This window comes from Pseudochaenichthys georgianus, chromosome 23, assembly GCF_902827115.2.
Source record: "Pseudochaenichthys georgianus chromosome 23, fPseGeo1.2, whole genome shotgun sequence".
NCBI classification, from domain to species: Eukaryota; Metazoa; Chordata; class Actinopteri; order Perciformes; family Channichthyidae; genus Pseudochaenichthys; species Pseudochaenichthys georgianus.
Genome location: NC_047525.1, coordinates 10,363,331 through 10,384,409, shown reverse-complemented (window position 1 = coordinate 10,384,409; position 21,079 = coordinate 10,363,331). Strand labels below are relative to the sequence as shown.

The 21,079-nt window shown below is 43.1% G+C and overlaps 1 protein-coding gene across 1 annotated transcript in view; it reads left to right on the top strand.

Annotated features, from left to right (window-relative positions):
• The first annotated feature begins 604 nt into the window (after positions 1-604).
• anks1b (ankyrin repeat and sterile alpha motif domain containing 1B) overlaps positions 605-21,079 on the top strand; it is a 229,359-nt gene continuing 208,884 nt past the window's right edge. The window contains exon 1 of the mRNA XM_034075301.2: positions 605-1,234. Coding sequence (XP_033931192.1) covers positions 1,104-1,234 — 131 coding nt within the window. The 5' untranslated portion in view covers positions 605-1,103. The remainder of the gene's footprint in view (positions 1,235-21,079) is intronic.

The following is a 21,079-nucleotide window of genomic DNA, read 5'->3' as shown; positions in this document are numbered from 1 at the left end:
ATTATTGTCAAGTGATTGTCAAGTTAATTTGGTAGCAATAAACTGTTAACCCTGGCTGTTTTTAACCTAAAAACTAAATGAGGCGTAATAAGTTATGGTAATAACCCACGTTTTAAACAACTAAGACTTATCTAAACTTAGCTAATGTTAACTTGCTAGCTTGGGATGCAACTTAAGAAGTCTTCAAGAGTATACACATATGTTATGGTGTCAATATAATAATTGTATTGTAATACATTATATATATATATATATATATATCATCATATTAATATTATAATTACGTATCCTTTTAGTTTTTAGGAAAGCCGAATGAAGTTGTATTTATAGATTGTTAACATTAGCTAACTAACTGCCGTGTTTTTCAATGGGCACTCATAAACAAACTGGTATATAATATTCAATAAAGACAAAATATCAAAATATGAAATAAAAACAAGATATATAAAAGACGAATGAAATGTATTTTTCATGCCAGAGGCTGGTTGGCCAAGTTTGTAACAAATTGCGAGTTTTATTTTGAAAGCTGCAACCGGAAGTGCACAATAAGTAATCAGGCTAACTTGACACCTGTGTCTCAGAGGCACCGGCCAGTGCGGTAGGTTCAGGGCAGAGAGGTGGAGAGTACAGCGGGACCAGAGAGCTTCTTGTGGAGGCGTACAGGGTTTCACCTCTCGCCGGGTGTCAGCTGGAGCTTCAGACCGGACAGGAGCCTCTGCTCGGAACGAGAAGGAGTTTTCTTTCTTTTGTAAACCAGGGTTACTCTTTACTTTTCACTTCTCGTTTGCTTTGGAGCTTGCGGTTCTCCCCGCTGCGCGTGTTACCCTGAGGTTACACACGGGAGCCGTGCATGAGAGGAGATTACCGAGCCGTGCTTGTGAATGGACTGAGGTTAAAAGGCACCAGGGGATAAGTGCATGTCAAACCTGCTCTGCGGCATCAATAACACCTATTTCACCGTGCAGCATGCAGCGAGAGGAGTCCTTTCAGATGCTTTCCCTCTCCAGACAGTGAGGGAATAAGGCTCGGAGAGGAGGAGGCATTTAGGATATATATGGGAGATTTGTTGGATTTCACCCCGTCGTTGTAAACTTGTGTCCGGGATGGGGAAGGAGCAGGAACTGCTGGAAGCCGCCCGGACCGGTAATGTCGCCGTGGTGGAGAAATTATTGAGTGGGAAGAGGGGGATTCTGGGGTCAGGCTCAGGCTCCATCCCTCTGCCCAACCTACTGAGGTAAGAAGCCGCTCTCATCTCCTTCTCATGACCGCTAAAGTGTTCAGGGAGCCCTGGGGTGCTGCAGGGGATTCCTGCTGCACAATTATGCATTAGCTTCATCATGGGACAATGCATTTTAAATGAGCCTATCACTCATCCTCCCAGCTGCAGTATGGATTGTACAATATACATTCAGTACAGTTGTTTCCATATTGGAACACTAGATGTGGTGTTGAAGAGCTTTGTGGAACATGCTGCAGTAGGGAAAAAAGGAAATTTAAGTCTGGTGATGCAAAGTCAAGAGAGTTGTGTGAGGCAAAGTGCACTTTAAAGCCCTTAGAATTGCTGCCGGCTAAATACACTTACTGTATCTGTGACAGAATGCATGAAAGGTCTCAGGGTGCTGGTGTTGGTCTGCTTGTTGTGGGAGTCACTACCGGCAGAGCACACAAAGAACAGACAGTACCTTCAGCCTCCTGAATCCAGCTGTCAAAATGTGGATTTGTTGAACAGGACAAAAGCTTGGATGATGTTGCACTTGTAACCGCCGTAGAATGTCTTCATGCATTCTGTGGACCTTTTATGTGCAAGGCTTTCTAACCGCAACCATAACCTTCCTCTCTTTGTATTTATCGGCACTGTCATGGTGGTAAAGGTCTTTTTTTTTATAATAGCATTAGTAAATTTCCTTGATGTTTGTAAAACACTGTCTGTTCAAAGGATGCTCAGAAGGCCCGGCATGCAGGGTGTGAAGTAAGTTAGCGCTTCTTTGTGCAAGAACAATAGACCAACATGGATTTCCCCAAAAGGTGATTTGTGGATTAAGAGCAGGGATGTGAGGAGAGTGAGGGAATGTTTGTTTGTAACCGGTGGCAACATGTTAGTTCACTTAGATTTCCCTCTATCACCTTGAACCCCTGACCCCTTGCTATGAAAATACCAAGTGAATGTTCCCAGTATTATTGTAGTATCTTGTGACTGCCTGGTGCTGTTCACTATTCAAAATAAACATTAAGAATCTTCCCAGGAATATTTCCTTTTCTTTACCCAACCCACAAAAGCTTGGATCTGGCCGCGAGAACAACTGCTGAGGTTATTATTGTCCCCCCCCGCCCCTGCAGCCTCTCCCTGTCTCTGCTGAGGCCCAGGCTGAACCAGGTGATTAGGAGATCAAGGGCGGGGGTGTCTGGGAGGAGCATCGCCTCGGGTCCCTGGGCAGAGCGTCTCATAACCGGGTGGAGGTCGCATGCCGCCATGGAGGATGCCAGCCGCTCTTTCTCTAAGCTAAGGGGTCTTAAGCTGTGGTCTGGGGACTCCTGCGGGGCCCTTATGCACAATAACTGTATTAGTTTAAAAATAAAGACACAATTTGAACCTCTGCCAAGGATATGTTTTTGGCTCATTTGTCAGCAGGGTTATGAGGACGACTAGCATGATTTTCATAACACTGGGTGAAAGTGTTAGGCATGGGTTAAGGAAGAACCCATCTCTGAGTGGAGAAGGCAGAAACACACATTCTTCTCCATTTAAGAAAACAGCCTTGGCTGCATCTGCACTCTCTGAAGTCTGTGTTGTTTAAACATTACTTGTATAAATCAAAGTCAGCTCAGTATGCAGGGACAGTGTTCTGCAAAGTTACCATAGCACAGCAAATCCAGAGCCGGACAAAAGTGCAGCAGCAGAGACAAATGACTGGAGACTAGCAGCTGATGGTTCCTGCAGCGTCTGTTTTCAAAGTATCGAGATGCTGCAACAAGTGGGCAGGAGCATGTGGTTGATCGTCTCCGTGGGTCCCCAACCGCTCATGGAGAACGGCGGTTTACACTGTTTACTCTCGCATAGTTGTGTCCGTGTGTGTCTCTTCTTTTCTGCACGCCAATTCCTCTCTGAGATAATAATTGCCACGGTGAAAAGGACTTATTGTAGCCAGTTGCACGCTGATGGCGTTTTTTGTACTATTACTAACTGTACTATTCTATGAAGGGGAAGTAGGCTTGCCATGTGAAAGCTGGCTCCCAAACCCATACTACATTTGTGAGTGAAATATCCCAGAGTACAGGATGCTTTGCCAACACATTATGCACAGAGACATTCGGGCTTCCTCTTCATGAATTGTAATAACTTTGGTGATTCCCTGACTTTCACCGAACTGCCAACACAGCAACACACAGAGTTAGTATGTGGTCTTCCACTGATAAATAGATGATGGTTGTTTGTCCTTCACGCCATGAATCTTTGTTGCTATTAAACACAAATATACATTTTTATATTTGTTACTGTATCTGGTCTCCCACATCCCAACACTGTAAACATTGTCGCATTTTGTTTGCTTTGCATATTAGGATTTCATTGAATTTATTGAAGGACCGAGATTATTTACCGAACACTGAATTCATTTAAAGCTCTTTGAGGAGATTAAAGAATGACGCAACCAAAATGCAGCTTTTAGTTCCAATACTGGAGTTTACTTACTTTAGAGCACGAAACAGACTCTGGAGGTCAGAGAGTTGCATTATGGGTAGCAATACCTCAGCAGGTTTGGCGTTGTGTTTTTGGCAGTGAGTTATCTTGGCTTTCATTGGGTCAAGAAGACACTTTAGAAGAAGTGGGTGGGCCACACACACACACACACACACACACACACACACACACGCACACGCACACGCACGCGCACACACACCTGTTTGTGTGTGTCCAGTTGTGTGACGCCCCTGCTGATGGAGGGTCTTTGTGTTCTTCTGGAGATGAGTGAGTCAACAGAGAGGTCAACGCGGAGGAGTGTGTGCCGGCTAACGTTATGGGAATGATCTCTGGGAATCAATGCATAGTTTCCCGTCTTAAGGCCTCTGAGCCATTCGTAGCATTCCTAAGTCATGAGGTTTGCCTGTTCCCTGAACAGTTGGACTAAACCACCAACTGGGACATGAACATGAACACACACACATACTGTACACACACACTCGCATAAGTACAGGGTGTAGAGAAGAGGATCCTCCGGCGGTGCAGTCCTGTGGTGCGGTGCCCGCTACAGAATCAATACGGCATGATCTCATTGTGTTGAATGGGTCGGTCTCTGTGGAGGACATGCACTAAACATGGTGACCGTGTGTTAGCAGGACTCTGTGCTTTGTCATGAGTACACACACTCTGCTCTGAGTGGGATGTATGCTACGGCTAACAAAAGGGAGAGTCTCCTTCCTAGTGTTTATATTCCAACAATCGTTCTCTGAGAAGAACTAGAGATTAATTTATAAACAAACAAACTAACACATGTTAATAATTAGTGACATTTCATTGTGAAAAAGAGTAGAGAAAAAGAATAGAATACAAATGTGTACATTTTCCCAACAGCTGCTGGTATGTAATTATCTTCAACAACACCTGATGAGATTACAATTTGCAACAGTAACTCTGGTACTCCATGGAGTTTCTGAGCTGTTTTTATTTCTGTTCTGTACTTTTGCCAGAGATGCACGGATTCCTATTATTTATTTTTTTAAATAAGAGAAGATATTTCAGTTATTTTTCAAGTTTCATACTTAATTATGTTCATGGGATTTGTAGTAAAGTTCATGTTGCATGCTAGCAGTTTTGGGGAGTTACAAGCTGCTCATACAAACCAATATGATCAGTGAGGATGAACGTATGACGACAGCATGTGTATTGTCTGTTAGAGGAGATGAGGGTAGGTGTGTGTGCTGAGCATGACACACCCTGACTGCGATGGAGTGATTGAAAGCTGAGACACGGGTGACTCATTGTTGAAGCAGATGGAGGCGGATCACTGCTCACTTTCACACTCGTCAAATAATGTTCAGGGGAAAGCATCGTGTGTGTGTGTGTGTGTGTGGGGGGGGTGTTTACCTCCCTCCTCCTTCACAAACTAACAACCTTTAAGTGGAGTACTGTAACTCCCAGAGGAGACACACACACTTCTGTTTTAATTGGCATCCTCACAGGCGGTCTCCCCGACATTATTCCTTGATGTGTTCCGCTGCTCGTGTTGGAGTCTATCTTTGAGCCGTGTGTGTGATGAGGCACTAAAAACAGAACAAACAGCGAACAAGTGTGTGTGTGTGTGTGTGTGTGACTGTGTGTTAGTTTGGAGAGCAGTCAGGGTGAGAGCTGAGGGGGAATCACTGAGCTACATGTGGTGCAGGACACCTAATGCGGGTCAAAGGTTAAGTGTGGAGAATGCACATATTAGGAGGCGTACACACACAACCCAAGAGCATCTGTGATACATATTGGATTCAGTTTGATGGATTGAGCCTTTTTCAAATGTGACACTTTAGGTCTAAGTCTCATTGGGGTGCATCAAATGGATATAGGTATATTTTGATATAGAACTCAAGCCATTGTTTCCCGAGTATGGATCAGCCATTGGACTGAAGATTTATTAGCAGTTGTCGCTTGTCAAGGCACAGATGCCAAAAAAAGATCTTGTTCTAGTCAGTGAAACGATGGCTTCTCGTTGTCACGCATTATAAACCATCTTTTATTTTCACCGGAACACTTGCATTCTCCTCTCTGAAAACACAAAAGCCAAATCTCTGCTCGTATAGATGGACTTGTATGTGCAGCAGGAGTCATTCAGTACATCTGTTTGCTTAACGTCGGGTTCAGCAGCGGCGTCGGTGCATTGGGTTTGTCTGGAGCCATATTGTGATTGAGAGGGGAGGAAGGTGTGAAAGTGTGTGTGTGTGTGTGTATGTATGTGTGTGTGTGATCAGACTCCGAGGCTTCTTACATCTCCATTAGGGTCCGGGCCAAACTCTGCTGCAGCATCCTGCCAAGAAACTAAGACCTCTGTACTCGCCAAGACACACACGGACTCTCTCTCTCTCTCTCTCTCTCTCTCTCTCTCTCTCTCTCTCTCTCTCTCTCTCTCTCTCTCTCTCGCTTTGTTCCTCCCTCCCTCAATCTAAATCTTAGTTTTTCGTCTGAGTCTCAAATCTCTCTCTTCTTCTTTCACTCTCTCCAACTGGTGTCCTGGATTTCAATATATCTCCCTGGCTCTCCCTCCATCGCTCACTTCACTCCACAATCGCTCTCCCCCCTCCACTCCTCTCCAGAGACGGACGATCCTGCCTCCCTACTGTCGCCCCTTTATCGTTCTCTCATCCCGCTGCTCCCTACCTCCCTCCACCTTATCAGAAGAACTGCCCTCTCCTCTCTCTTTGTCTCTCACTCACATCTCACGCAGCACAACATCTGTTTTCACCGTGAGGGAGCATCTCTTACCCATCGGCGCCGGTTGTTTGAGGGGGGCAAATGGGGAATTTGGGGAATCCGCAGCTCTTCTGAGAACGGCTTCCTCTTACAACCTGAGATGTATTACTATTGGCCAGGTCACGGCCTCTGTCAGAAGAGGAGATACAATGGGGAAGTTCAAGGAAAGGGAGTGATGGAGTGGTGAATACAATGTGACTAAGCTATGACCTCCAGGTAGTGATCATTTAATTTGAAAACTCACTTGTATAACAGGAGAGCCTCAACAGATGATGTGCAACATGGATTATGATTTGTAAAGGATGTGGCAGTTTGGATTTGAGATATTTAGCTCTGGTTAGCATAACTTTGAGCCAGAGTCCTCACTGGAGTTTTGGTATATTTTAATGATGAGTCTGGCATGAATTTGGCAATAAGAGGCAGTTTGGAACAGTATTACTGTCTGAATAGCTGGTTTGGCGTATTTTCTCCTTTGCTCATATATGAAGTTACATATACTAATATATGTGCATTTACAGTACCTATGTAATCAAATAATTACATTATGCTGGATATAAGTATTTCACAGGAATATACATGAATATGTTTGTCTAAAAGCTTTGAACTTTTCCAGTGAAAAAAGTATAAAAGTAAAAAGGATTATTATATCAGTAAATCAACTGCTATGAAGATACTTATTTTTCAGTTATAAGAAACTGTGTAGTGCCACATGGAAGATTTTTATTTTGTTCAAACAAAAGATTTCTTTAATTTTTCTTTTTAATAAATTCTGGATTAATTCTTGATTTTTCTTATTTTGACTGATGTAACATCTCTTGTTGATTCAAGCAGTGGTTTGAAAACACATCAGGAGGTTGTAATCACCGCTGACCTGGCTCGTTGCATAATGATATAACACGTCATTCATGCTGGTAATTTGTTAAACCCGTTAGCCTCCTCCGAGGAGTGTTTTCCAGGAATTTCTTGTTAATTTAATTCTATTATGACGTTCCTCTTTTGTTTGCTTCGACATAAGTAGATTTCGCACACTTTCTGTTCTGGCGTATGTCGTATTTGGTCCTGAACGAGAAAACATGTTGATACTGAGAGGAGGAGACGCAGGGAGAGGTGTGACGTCCAGACTGTCACACTAATCTACAAGTCTGTGACCCTACATAGCACTGTAATTGTTGTGGGGAGACACACACACTCACACACACATTCCTGCCCGGTCGGCTCTCTGATAGATGGCAGTAGTTAATGAAGCGCTGCTTTTGAAGTAGATAAGAAGTGGAGAGAAGAGGGCTATGCTAATGTCATTATGTGGTGAGGACAGGGCCGCGCTGGGAGCCACTGAGGGGAGTTGTGCATGAGTGACTTTCATGGATGGACTCGAGCTTTTGAAGTCCAATCCTGATATCTTTTTCAATTTAGCTGACAATACTGTGTTTTGTGACCATGTTTAGTATCTTTAGGTTTGGACGCTTTTCATCCCACAAGCTCCAACTTTTGGGTGCCAAATTATTTTCCTGTCATTAAGGCCATAACATGCACTGCGTAATAGACTACTTCGGCCCAAACTACACTGACACAACTACAAATAAATGGTCAACATATTTCACATAACTGTATTAGGTTATTTGAAAGCTTTAATATTAAGTTTAAATATAAATATTAGCTTCAACTTAACTTAATATGTCTGCTTTCAACCAACCTAGTACTTTTAATTAAAGTAAACGTTTCAGTTTTTTCAGTCTATACCGGCTACATATAATCGGGTGGTACAAATCTTGTTGTATCTCAATCTTTCTAAATGTACCTACAGTACATGTCACATTTAAAGGTCTTTCTCTTGTAGCTTTGGCCACATTTCCTTTTTTATGGATTGTTGTTTTAAATGACTAATAGCTTAATTAATTAACTGTGCTTGCTTACAGTCTTAATGGGGCTGTTTGTCATTGTTTGGGCCTGGACCTTTAGCAACAACATTTACACATGCCGCTATTAATTATATTGGGACAATATTCAGAAATTCAAGTCATTCTGGGGTCATGTAAACAACATATTATTTTTTCGGTTTAATGAATGATGCCATGGTTTTGAATGTAGTATTAATCCTGCGGATGATTGTTCACAGCCTTTAGGAAGAATCTGGGAAGTTTTAGCATCAAATGAATGCCTGTTGTTTTGAAATTAAATGTTTACTTTCTCTGTAAACACTCAAGCCAGTACATGGTCTTATATTTCCCCTCAACCCGGGCAGTATCTCCTCTGAAGGAGCCAGTGGCGTGACAAATGTGTAGAACACTTTACAAGAGACATGACAGCGCATCATGAATACACATCAGCAGTATGCACAGACACACACATGAAACATACATGTGAGAATGACATGCAAAGTGAGACAGGGGGAGTGAGACTGTAAAAAGGGAGAGATTCCACTGCAGTTTAGCAGATTCATTCATGGAGAAGCGGCAGAAAGTCTTTGATCTTTAGTCCGTGCAAATATGGAGCTGGTTTCTTTGTCACACCCACACATATTAAACATACATTAGTAGTGTGTGTGTTAGCCTGACATATTGCTTCTTACTGAGTGAGTGAGTACAGTAGCCCAGCCAGTGAGTGCAGTAGCCCAGCCAGTGAGTGCAGTAGCCCAGCCAGTGAGTGCAGTAGCCCAGCCAGTGAGTACAGTAGCCCAGCCAGTGAGTGCAGTAGCCCAGCCAGTGAGCGCAGTAGCCCAGCCAGTGAGTGAGTGAGTACAGTAGCCCAGCCAGTGAGCGCAGTAGCCCAGCCAGTGAGTGCAGTAGCCCAGCCAGTGAGTGCAGTAGCCCAGCCAGTGAGTACAGTAGCCCAGCCAGTGAGTGCAGTAGCCCAGCCAGTGAGCGCAGTAGCCCAGCCAGTGAGTGAGTGAGTACAGTAGCCCAGCCAGTGAGTGAGTGAGTACAGTAGCCCAGCCAGTGAGCGCAGTAGCCCAGCCAGTGAGCGCAGTAGCCCAGCCAGTGAGCGCAGTAGCCCAGCCAGTGAGTGCAGTAGCCCAGCCAGTGAGCGCAGTAGCCCAGCCAGTGAGTGCAGTAGCCCAGCCAGTGAGTGAGTGAGTACAGTAGCCCAGCCAGTGAGCGCAGTAGCCCAGCCAGTGAGCGCAGTAGCCCAGCCAGTGAGTGCAGTAGCCCAGCCAGTGAGTACAGTAGCCCAGCCAGTGAGTGCAGTAGCCCAGCCAGTGAGCGCAGTAGCCCAGCCAGTGAGCGCAGTAGCCCAGCCAGTGAGCGCAGTAGCCCAGCCAGTGAGCGCAGTAGCCCAGCCAGTGAGCGCAGTAGCCCAGCCAGTGAGCGCAGTAGCCCAGCCAGTGAGCGCAGTAGCCCAGCCAGTGAGCGCAGTAGCCCAGCCAGTGAGCGCAGTAGCCCAGCCAGTGAGTGCAGTAGCCCAGCCAGTAGGGGTGTAACGGTACACGTACCCGTACCGAATAATTTCGGTACGGGCCCTTCGGTTCGGTACACGTGTGTACCGAACGAATATAACGTTAAACGTAAAAAATTGAGAACGTGAACAACTTCTTGGAAGTAATCTCAGGTGCTGCGTCGTAGCATTCAGAGTAATTTTCTCCCATTGTGTTCAACGCGTCATAGAGCGAGCAAGTCATTTCATTGGACGAGCTGGTCAGAGGGATGCGTTCAAATGTAGTCAGTAATTTGAGGAACTGTCGAAATGGCGAACGCAGATAAAGTTGAGCTCGAAAATCCTCCAGCATCATTGAAGTCTCCGGTTTGGGAACATTTTGGTTTCGCAGTTACGTACAAGGATGACGGACAAAGACAGGTGGACCGAACCAAAGCTGTTTGTCGGCATTGTTCAACTAACATTAGTTACGCGGCTGGCAATACATCAAACTTGCACACTCATTTGAAAAGGCATCACCCGAACGTGAATATCACCGGTACCAAAAGACTGAAGTGCAAACCCAACTCCCGCTAGCATTTAAGCCTCCACCACTCGCAAAAACTTCAGACCGAGCCAAAGCTATTACAAACGGCAAATATCCTTATGTTGCCATGTTAGCAAAGCGCTACCTGGCTGTATCTGCTACTACCTCTGTCCCTAGCGAGAGGGTGTTCTCCACAGCAGGAGACATTGCTAGTGCCAGCAGATCTGCCCTTTCGGCAAGCAATGTGGACAAGTACATTTTTCTTTAAAAAAACATGAAAATACAATGACAAGCAAGTCCTAATGTCAAACTGGCTGCTTAGGTACAGTACAGTTCAAATACAGATTATTTCAGTTCATCGAAAAGCTGCACCTTAAATGTTCATTTTATTTTATATTTATTTGAGTGAATATTCATAGTTTAATAATAATTAAAAACCCAAAACTAATAGTTTATGTTTTGTGAGTACTAGTACAGTAAAGTTCAAATACAGATTATTTCAGTTCATCGAAATGCTGCACCTTAATATTTATTTTATTATATTTTGTATTTATTTGAGTGAATACATTATTCACAGTTTAATAATAATTAAAAAAAAATATGTTATGTTTTGTGATAATTTTTTCTGCTGTACCGAAAACGTACCGAACCGAACCGTGACCTAAAAACCGAGGTACGTACCGAACCGAAATGTTTGTGAACCGTTACACCCCTACCAGCCAGAGAGTGCAGTAGCCCAGCCAGTGAGCGCAGTAGCCCAGCCAGTGAGCGCAGTAGCCCAGCCAGTGAGCGCAGTAGCCCAGCCAGTGAGTGCAGTAGCCCAGCCAGTGAGCGCAGTAGCCCAGCCAGTGAGCGCAGTAGCCCAGCCAGTGAGCGCAGTAGCCCAGCCAGTGAGCGCAGTAGCCCAGCCAGTGAGCGCAGTAGCCCAGCCAGTGAGCGCAGTAGCCCAGCCAGTGAGCGCAGTAGCCCAGCCAGTGAGCACAGTAGCCCAGCCAGTGAGCACAGTAGCCCAGCCAGTGAGTACAGTAGCCCAGCCAGTGAGCGCAGTAGCCCAGCCAGTGAGCGCAGTAGCCCAGCCAGTGAGTGAGTGAGTACAGTAGCCCAGCCAGTGAGTGCAGTAGCCCAGCCAGTGAGTGAGTGAGTACAGTAGCCCAGCCAGTGAGCGCAGTAGCCCAGCCAGTGAGTGCAGTAGCCCAGCCAGTGAGCGCAGTAGCCCAGCCAGTGAGCGCAGTAGTCCAGCCAGTGAGCGCAGTAGCCCAGCCAGTGAGTACAGTAGCCCAGCCAGTGAGTACAGTAGCCCAGCCAGTGAGCGCAGTAGCCCAGCCAGTGAGCGCAGTAGCCCAGCCAGTGAGTGAGTGAGTACAGTAGCCCAGCCAGTGAGTGCAGTAGCCCAGCCAGTGAGTGAGTGAGTACAGTAGCCCAGCCAGTGAGCGCAGTAGCCCAGCCAGTGAGCGCAGTAGCCCAGCCAGTGAGTGCAGTAGCCCAGCCAGTGAGTGAGTGAGTACAGTAGCCCAGCCAGTGAGTGCAGTAGCCCAGCCAGTGAGTGCAGTAGCCCAGCCAGTGAGCGCAGTAGCCCAGCCAGTGAGCGCAGTAGCCCAGCCAGTGAGCGCAGTAGCCCAGCCAGTGAGTACAGTAGCCCAGCCAGTGAGTACAGTAGCCCTGCCAGTGATTGCCTTCTTTAAGTCCCTCTGTGATTGATCCCTCTCTCTCATCGTCTCCTTGGTGCTGACATCCAGGGAGCGTGAGCAGAGCAAACCAGGAAGTAAATTACCTTCAGCTGACAGCCTCTTACGGGATACTCATTTCCCAGCAGGCTTTGCTGATTCCAACAGATCGCCTCTTGTTGTCTTTTTCTCTCACGGCCTCTGTCTCACACGAGCACAGAGTGGCATTGAATTCGGTCTGCGGTGATATGTGCTACAGACCTATAGATGCAGCATCATGAGGATACATACTATATTTGTGAAGTATTCAGACACCTATGCATATTCCATGTCCGCCCACACATAGCTTACACGACTCCAACATGTATGATTTAGTGAGCCAGCTCCAGTTATCTCCTTTCTTATTTACAGTTAAAGTCACAGTGTCTCTGTGTCTTCCTACATACATTCACTCACTGAATGGTTTTAAATAATAACAGCTCTACCGGCTCTGTGAGGCTGTGCTGGGACACAGTGGTGCTGTGAGCTAAATGCTAACAACAGTCATGGTTACAATCAAGATGCTAACATTGCATCATCATGTGCTGGATAAAGTATTCAATCTCTTTGCTTAACTAACAGTACTATTATCACACTGTATGCACCACAGCTAGTCAAAGTCAAAGTATTTCCCATTCAGTACTTTACTATTAGCCTATGTTTGCATTTATGTTGCATTGTAGGTCTTTACAGTTTTGCAAAGTGTTAAATCTATTGCAATGCATCCCATTCTGTAATATCATATGTTTGTATGATCCTCTGACTGAGGCTGCATGCTAACATTTGTTAGCATAAATACGAAGTACAGCTGCTTTCTAGCAACTTTTACAGTTTAACATGTAAACTTAAACCACATGCAAACAATGCATAACTTTATTTACTCAATTGACAAACTTGAATCCTATTAACATGTTTTTATTTTGACAGTAGAGTTTTAGCAGCCATCTGGTTTGTTGACAGATTTAGCTATTTCTACCGTATGGGAGTTGTCGGCTGTAGGTAAAAGCAGGCTGGAAAAGATTATAGTTAATCTTTACTAAGTTGTCAGTATGGTGGGCATATTGTAATGTACATTTAGGCTGTTGCATAGTCTGAGGTTTAAGAGTAAAGATGAAAATGTATTCCTAAAACACAGCTTCATCCATCACGGGTGAGTGCAGGTAGGCTTTTGAAACGTTTATTGAAGAAGTTGCAAATTCAAAAGGTTATATTAGTTTCTGATGGGAAAACGTTAAAGCTCCAGATCTCTGGCTAAAACTATTTGGACTGCAGATTGAGGCTCATGCGGCGCCGCAGTCCCCCCCCCCCCATCACCAGCGTACTCCATCTTCCTGATAATGAGGCTCAATAACCGGACACTTTACATACCTCTGTCTCGCCATAACCTCCTCCTTCCTTTCCACTGGCCAAAGTGAACTGTGTGATGGATGAGTCGTTTTAAAAAGATATCAAACATTCATCTGCCCCCAAACTCCTGAATGAAAAATGGAGATTATATCATTCGCCGAGCTCATTTTACTTTCCCCTACTCCTAAATTCAGAATTCACTTATCGCCGACAAGTGGCGAGGCTCAGGAAGCGGCCGGGTATGAATTATCCTGCAGATTGTTTTATGTATGATGTTTAAGAGTGGGATTCTTGGGGCTGGGAAGGCAAATCGCTATCCAAAAAAGCTTTCTAAGTCGTGATAAGACCCGCCTGTGGTGCATTATTATGGACTTTCACTAAGACTGGAGAAAACAGGGAGGGGAAATACTTTATTGTTCACTTGGATTTTTCTTTTTTCCTCTAAACTCTTTGGAGTCTTTGTTCAAAACTATAATTGAGATAAAGTGTCATCCAAAGAGGGAGTGGTAGTCTTCTTCCTCCTGACAACAAATGTAAGAGGAAGCATGTTTGGAAAAGGATTTTCTTGATAAATAAAGGGCGTGTTTTTGTGTGTGTGGGGAGTGTGTGAAGGTGTTGTGTGTCAGGCTTCAGGCTGTAGTTGATACATTCACACACCTGAAGCCCCAGGGGCAGTTAGAAATCTGACCTTCACAGCCTTCTCTCTCACCCTTTTGGACCTTTCTCCACCTCCTTCCCTTTATCCTTCACACTTGTGAAAAGTTTCTCACTTTTTTTTTTTCTAGTATAATTCTTCAAGGCTTATAAAAAGGTTAAAAGAAAATACGCACCTATGATATAACAGCCCGGAGGACATTTAAACAATAGTAAGAGGATATTATTATTTTATGATTCACAAGTTCCCAACGCATTAATGTAAACTTGCTCAGCAAAGCTCCAAAATGTATTTGTCAAAGCACTTAGCAAATATTTATATATATTTTTTAACATTCTCAGCAGATATCTGTCTCTTTTATCTACCATTCATTTTGGAAAACCCTTATGGAATGAATGCAAATGCCTCATAAGGACTGTGTTTCCCCTCAGCCCCTTTCTGCTTCTCACTCACACTCAATATGAAGGGGAGACACTGCTGAGTAAGCACTCCTGAATCTCCAGCCAGTGAACACAGCAGATCTCCTGCAGACTTCAACCTACGCACGAACCCTTTGTGTGTGTCACCGTGTGTGTGTGGCTTTCTATCCCCCTCCACCCGTCTTTCCTCCTGTCCTCCGGTGTCTTTTCTTTCTTCTCTCTTTCTCTTTTGCCTGTGTACTCGCTTGTGTTACTTTATTGTCGGTCCGTGCATTCTTCTTCCCCTCTTTGTCTGTATCTGGCAGCGTCTGTCTGTCTGGCAACACACAGCCAAAATATGTTTTTTATAGCTGCTCCCCTGCGTCTCCACCCCCACACCCTGTTCTTTTTTCTTCTTATTTTAGAGTGGATGAGTAAATGAATCTCTTTGTCTTGCACTGTAGTATTACCCGCTAATCAGGCCATTCACTTATTACACGCTTCATGCTAATCATGTGTGAGTGTGTGTGTGTGTGTGTGTGTCCGCACGTGCCTTTGTGATGGTGCTTGTGTGTGTGTTAACAGCGAGGGGCATTTGTTGATGCTAAGCCTTTTCCACGGTGTCGTCGGATCAGTTTTCGGTGAGGCATTCAGGTGCAAAAAATGCAAAATGCGACACAGCGACTCTAGGAAAATGATGTATTTACAGCTGCTGGGCTTTGTGTTACCTGTCTGGAAATGTGTGTGTGCAGAGAGAAGGAGGAGAGAGATAGGAGGGAGGATGTGATGGGGTGGGGGGGGGCGTAGAGGGGGAAAACCAATTATGGGCCTGATAACGGCAGGCTATGGATTTTCTAGCAGGCCTCTTCTGCAGCTCTTTCATTCTGATTCTGTATCTCTGTCTATTTCTGTCCCTCCTACCCTGCATTACTGTACATTACAACTCCAACTCTAGGGGTCTTTATTGTCCTGATAGAACAATCTAGATGTTACACATGGCTTCTATAATATTATAATGTGTTGGCCCAGTGTGTGTGGTCTGATTAAACTGCAGAAGATGGCCTGTTGAAATGTGTCAGACAACAGAGACTGACGTTTTGTCAATATGCCCTCTGTGTGTGTGTGTGTGTGTGTGTGTGTGTGTGTTCACATTATCTGATCTGCATTACAGTTGTTTCAATGAGGGTATGCTATTTAGCATTAGGGTAGGAGTGGAGTAATGTGTGTGTAAAAAATAAGCTATGTTTGGTTATAATAATCATATGATTACACTGTAAACACTGAAACGTTGACCTTCAAAGTGTGTTATGTCAACACATTTTACACAACTGTATTAGGTTAGTTATAAGCAATAATATTAAGTTGAAGCTAATTGATTAGACAATATTATTGCTTTAAACTAAGCTATTACAGTTATGTGCAATCTGTTGACATTTAATTAAAGTCAACATTTGAGGTTTTTCAGTTCTTATTTCTGTAGGAAATGCAGCTCATGATAAATAAATAATCACAAATGTTTGCTTTGTTGTTGCAGTAGTGAAACGGTGAACAGCAGCTTGTTAAAGAGCATTTATAAAACAGTTAACTGAATGTTAAGTTGCTGTTTTTGAAATGTCAATTTGCTTATTTCTTACTTTTAGTGTAGCAATATAAATCGGATGGACAAACCCTCTACGTTAAACCCAGTACAGTTCCCCACAAACTGCTACCTCCAAAGTGATCAATTAAAGTTCTAACCTTCATGAAGGTAGGGCTCGTGCGGGACATGTTGGATGAGACTGCATTCTGACTGGATGTTGTTAAGTGACCTAAAGTGAAGTGACGGTGCTGCTGCATTCTGGTTTCATCATGAGTTTGAATCGTTATTTTAGGCCTGGCATTGGAATAAGGATAAGATTCTTCCCTGTTTTTCAAAAGCATCACAGCTGTGATTATTATAGTTTTGGCGAGGATAAGTGATTAAGGTTCCAGATTTATTATTGTGTCTTCGCCTGCCCCCCCCTCACCCCTCCTTTTATCCCTCTATCATCTTAAACAGCTGAGTCATCATCCTCTCTCTCTTTTCCCTGCACGCTCCTCTGGGCTTTGAGACGTTCGTGAAGTCTTTAAAAGGCTCTTCCTCACACACACGCTTGACCTCAGTGCTCTCTGATAGGCTGTCCTTGCACGCACGCACGCACGCACACACACACACACACACACACACAATTCACTCTGCTGTGTTTACACACTTAACCTGAAGCAGCCACTAATGGGCCTGCAGTGGTTAAAGTGTATCAGGGTGAATGCCAGCGATATTTCAGTCTGTCGAGCATCTGAAGAACCTGAGAGGATCTGTCGGCCCTTTTATCTGTTTGAAAATGTTATCGTGCGTCTTCATACCTTCATCCAGCTGTCTGTCAGCCCGCTAGTAAACACATCCTTTCCCAGCCCACAGTTACATCTTGCAGTATTTTAGGATTCGAATAATATAGTTTAGGATTCAAAAGTGTCAACAGATATGACACCTATGTTTCTTCTGTGTTGAAATGCACTTTGTGTCGTGCACTGGAGGAATGAACACCACTCTTATGCTCTCATATTTATATGTTCTTTCATATTGAGCCCTTTCTTACACATTGGTCCAAAGTCTTTAATCAATGCTACATTAGGTTGAGATCCTGTGACTGAAGGCCGTGGTAAGGACTAAGGCGTTTAAAATAGTTCTATATTTGCCCTTTCTTAGATAGATAGATTCTTACTAGGGATGTCCCGATCACCTTTTTTTGCTCCCGATCTGATTCCGATCATTTGATTTGATTTTGACAATCTGCCGATACCGATTTTTCCCGATCCGATCTTTATGCAATGCATTAAGAGAAAAAAAAGGTAACAGATAACGGCTGGTCATCCAACGCGATGAATTCAGCTATCTTGGCTGTTATTGTGTTGGCCTTTTCACTGTTCTGGGGCAGTTTCTCTTTCCTTTTAAAAGTCTCTGAAAGTGTCGGTTGTTTCAGTGCCGTTACCTGAGTGGCCGCTGTGCACTCGTCGTGTTGTTGTTGTTGGTGTTTGTTTCTCAGGTAGCGTATTAGATTGGTCGTGTTGAACGTAGCTCTGTTCTTTCCACCACACGGAACCTCTGCCTTGCAAACATTGCACCTGGCTGTTACACTGCCTTCGCTTTCAATTTTATAATACTTCCAAACTCCTGACATTTTCTCTGTCCCGACTCCCGAGTCACCAGCTGCACGTAGCCTCTCGTTAGCTTACTGCTACTATTAGACACTGCGCCCACTCTGTTGCCAGATTTCAGAGAAATAAGCAACCAGGTCTGAAAACAAGCCCAAAGAAAGCAACACATACATGATGTTGTGTAATTTTAAACCAAAACTAAGTCCTCAGGATGACTTTAAGACGTGAACATGGTCATTTTTGTTTTGTAACATTAAATTAAAAAAAAATATTTTATAATAAAAAAATTTTTAAAAATCCCGATCCCCGATTTTTTGAAAATCACGTGATCGGCTCCGATCCCCGATCACGTGATCGGATCGGGACATCTCTAATTCTTACAACTTCATTTTCCTTATTGAGTTCATGTATGCACCATGACCATATACACCAAAGCAAATTCCTTGCATATTTAAACAAACTTGACAATAAACCTGGAAAAAATGATTTTGATTAGCTTTTGCATCCAATAATGTCCAGGAACCTTTATAAAACCTAGTCATTATAATACCATTGAATTTAAGGTCATAATCCAAAAAGAAATCCTATTGAATATCGTCACTCTCTGATAAAGTGTATTGTTCTTGTCTTTCCACATACACATGCTAAAAAGAAACATGGTTACTGGGCTTTACTGATATCGGCTGGGCGTCTCTACATGCTTCTGGGCTGAAATTCCACTTGTATTTCGATCTGATAACAATGTAAGAAATTGTTAAAATGGACATTAAAGTAACCCAAACACCAGTTGCTCCACAGTCAGTGTAAATGCCCCCAGTTAAAGATTAGTGTAAATGATGCACAGAATTCTCCCACTCATCAAACCAAAGTGACTCGTATGGAAGCATCTGCATTCTAGATGTTTCTGCACTCATTCATCACCTGACTTTGTTTTTGTGGGACTTACTGAAATGATGCTAAATCTCACTGTCACGTGAAGTAATCATGTAGGAAAATCTGCTCGTGTGTTGATTGGATTAGAAATGATTCTGCAGGATATTGGAACGTTTAATACATTTGATATCAATCCCAGAGTCTCTGTTTTTTCAATCTTCGCTTTGTCTTCATTGCTAAAGGTTTATGTCACATGTAGAAATGCGCTATATAGCACTACAGGAAATGAGAGTAGCTGGGTTTAATTATCCTGCAGATAATATTAATAGCAAATAATAATTAATAACAAATATTAATAGCAAAATATAAAATATATGAATAAATAAATATGACTTGTCATTTTGCTTTTAGAGATGTTTATGCTTTCACTTTTGTTTCGCTTCCCGTTGTGAAACAAACCTGCTCTCAATGTTTACAGAAGCTGGTGATTAAATCAGATTTTATTTATATAGCCCAATCTCACACATGACACATGCATCGCAGGGGGCTTTACAGTGTGTAAAGCATTCCCCTTTTCTTAAGTTTGAACACACTACAAACCCCAGTTAGTATTTCATAATAATATGCAATTGGGACAGTGTTTACAGGTGGAACATGCCAGCTTTACCTGTAATCTGAGAACAGCAGCTGCCAATTAAAATGCCTAATTTAAATCACAATATTGCTTCAAAGTGGAATTCCTGAAGTGGATGACAGACTGTGTTTCAGTCTCCTGTTGGTCCACTGGTCTGGTGTGTGCCTTAACGAGATTAATGCTATTTTTATCATATGAATGTGGAGTTTGGAATGTGGCTGCCTCAAGGGTAGATGTTTCTGAGAGTGTGTATCGCTTACGGTCATGTTTGTGTGTTTTTTTTTTCCTTCTGTGTTTTGACTCCAGACAGTCCTGACTGGGCTGTAAATAGGCATGGGAAAGCCGGAGAGAAACACACACGCACACGCACACGCACACGCACACGCACACACACTCTTTTTGAATATTTTCTTTTCAGCATCCAGAGATTTGGCTTCGAAGTAAAGCTCTCTTTCTTCCCATCCTTTGATACTCCCCCCCCCCCCACCCCCACCAGTTGAGCCTCTTCTCCCCTCACACACACAATACATCACAATTTCATTACATCTTATGAGTTGTTTTAGTCCAAGAATGTGTGTATGTGGATCATGTGTGTGTGTGGATCAATTTCACACAAGCTGCTCTCTTTGTGTGTCTCCAGAATTGCTTTTCGTCTCTTTAGTGTGCTTGTGTGTGTTTGTTGTTGGCTTTGGGTAGACGCTATGACCATTCATATATTTATTATGGATTATGAGGTTGTGTTCATGTGTGTATTGGCTTATCAAGCATTCAGCTATATTTGTTCATTTCTTCACTTCACTTGGCTGTAGCATGACTAGTATTGTTAATCCAACACATCTCTATAAAGGGATTACCTGGTTTAAAACACTTTGGGAACCTCTTGTGTGTAGAGACACACAATTGTTCTATTAGCTGTATTAAATGATGCATACAGACTGGAAGCAGATGGAGATAGCTATAGTCTTTTTTACTACTGCTGACTGTTGCTTCCTATTTAATTCTGTGTGTTTCCCAAAGAAATGTAGTATCATAAGTAACTTCAAACTCAATGTTTTGATCAGAAAAAGGAAGATTACGGAACTCAGACTAACCCACTTGTGTTCAGATTGTAGTGTTGTCTGGTCTGCTGTGTGAACTTGTTTCATAGCAGCTGAAGTAAAGGGTGGGTGGGTGAGTTGGTGTGTGATCAATACAGTTGGTGGGTAGAGACTATTAGTACACTGATGTTTTTGTATTGAATAAAAAACGAGGCACTAGCTTAACATTGTTTAATGTGTAGGTTCCTGTTCACAGTTTAATTATCATGTACAAATGTCAATAACAGTCTATAGTATATTCATATTTATTCTGTCTATTTTTACACCTGATCTAAAGTGTACTCAATTTATATTCTGCTGTTTATAATGTTTATATCTCATTATAAGTGTAAGTACTGTCTGATGTATATATTTTAGGGCTGTCAGTCGATTAAAATATTTAATCGCGATTAATCGCATGATGACCATAGTTAATCGCGATTAATCGCACATTTTGTATCTGTTCTAAATGTACCTTAGAGCAGTGGTTCTCAACCTGTGGTACGTGTACCACTGGTGGTACGCCAGCTCCCGCTAGTGGTACGCGGAGGAATCTGACATATAAAAAATATTTTAAATATATATATATTTATTTTTATTTTATTTAACCTTTACACATAACACAGACATATACAATACAGAAAACACAACTAAGTAAACAAAAGACGAAAAGCAGTCACTACATTGTGCACATTTGGGACAGTAAGGTACACTACTTATTACTGCAAGAGCTGCTGGTGGTAAGGACCGCAGACAACTTCAATTTAAAACAGGCAATAGGGATGTGCCATCAGTTTAGGCTTGATTGAATAACATTAATTAAAAAATAAATCATACTATCAAAATACTACAACGAATGAAAATAAGCTTGAG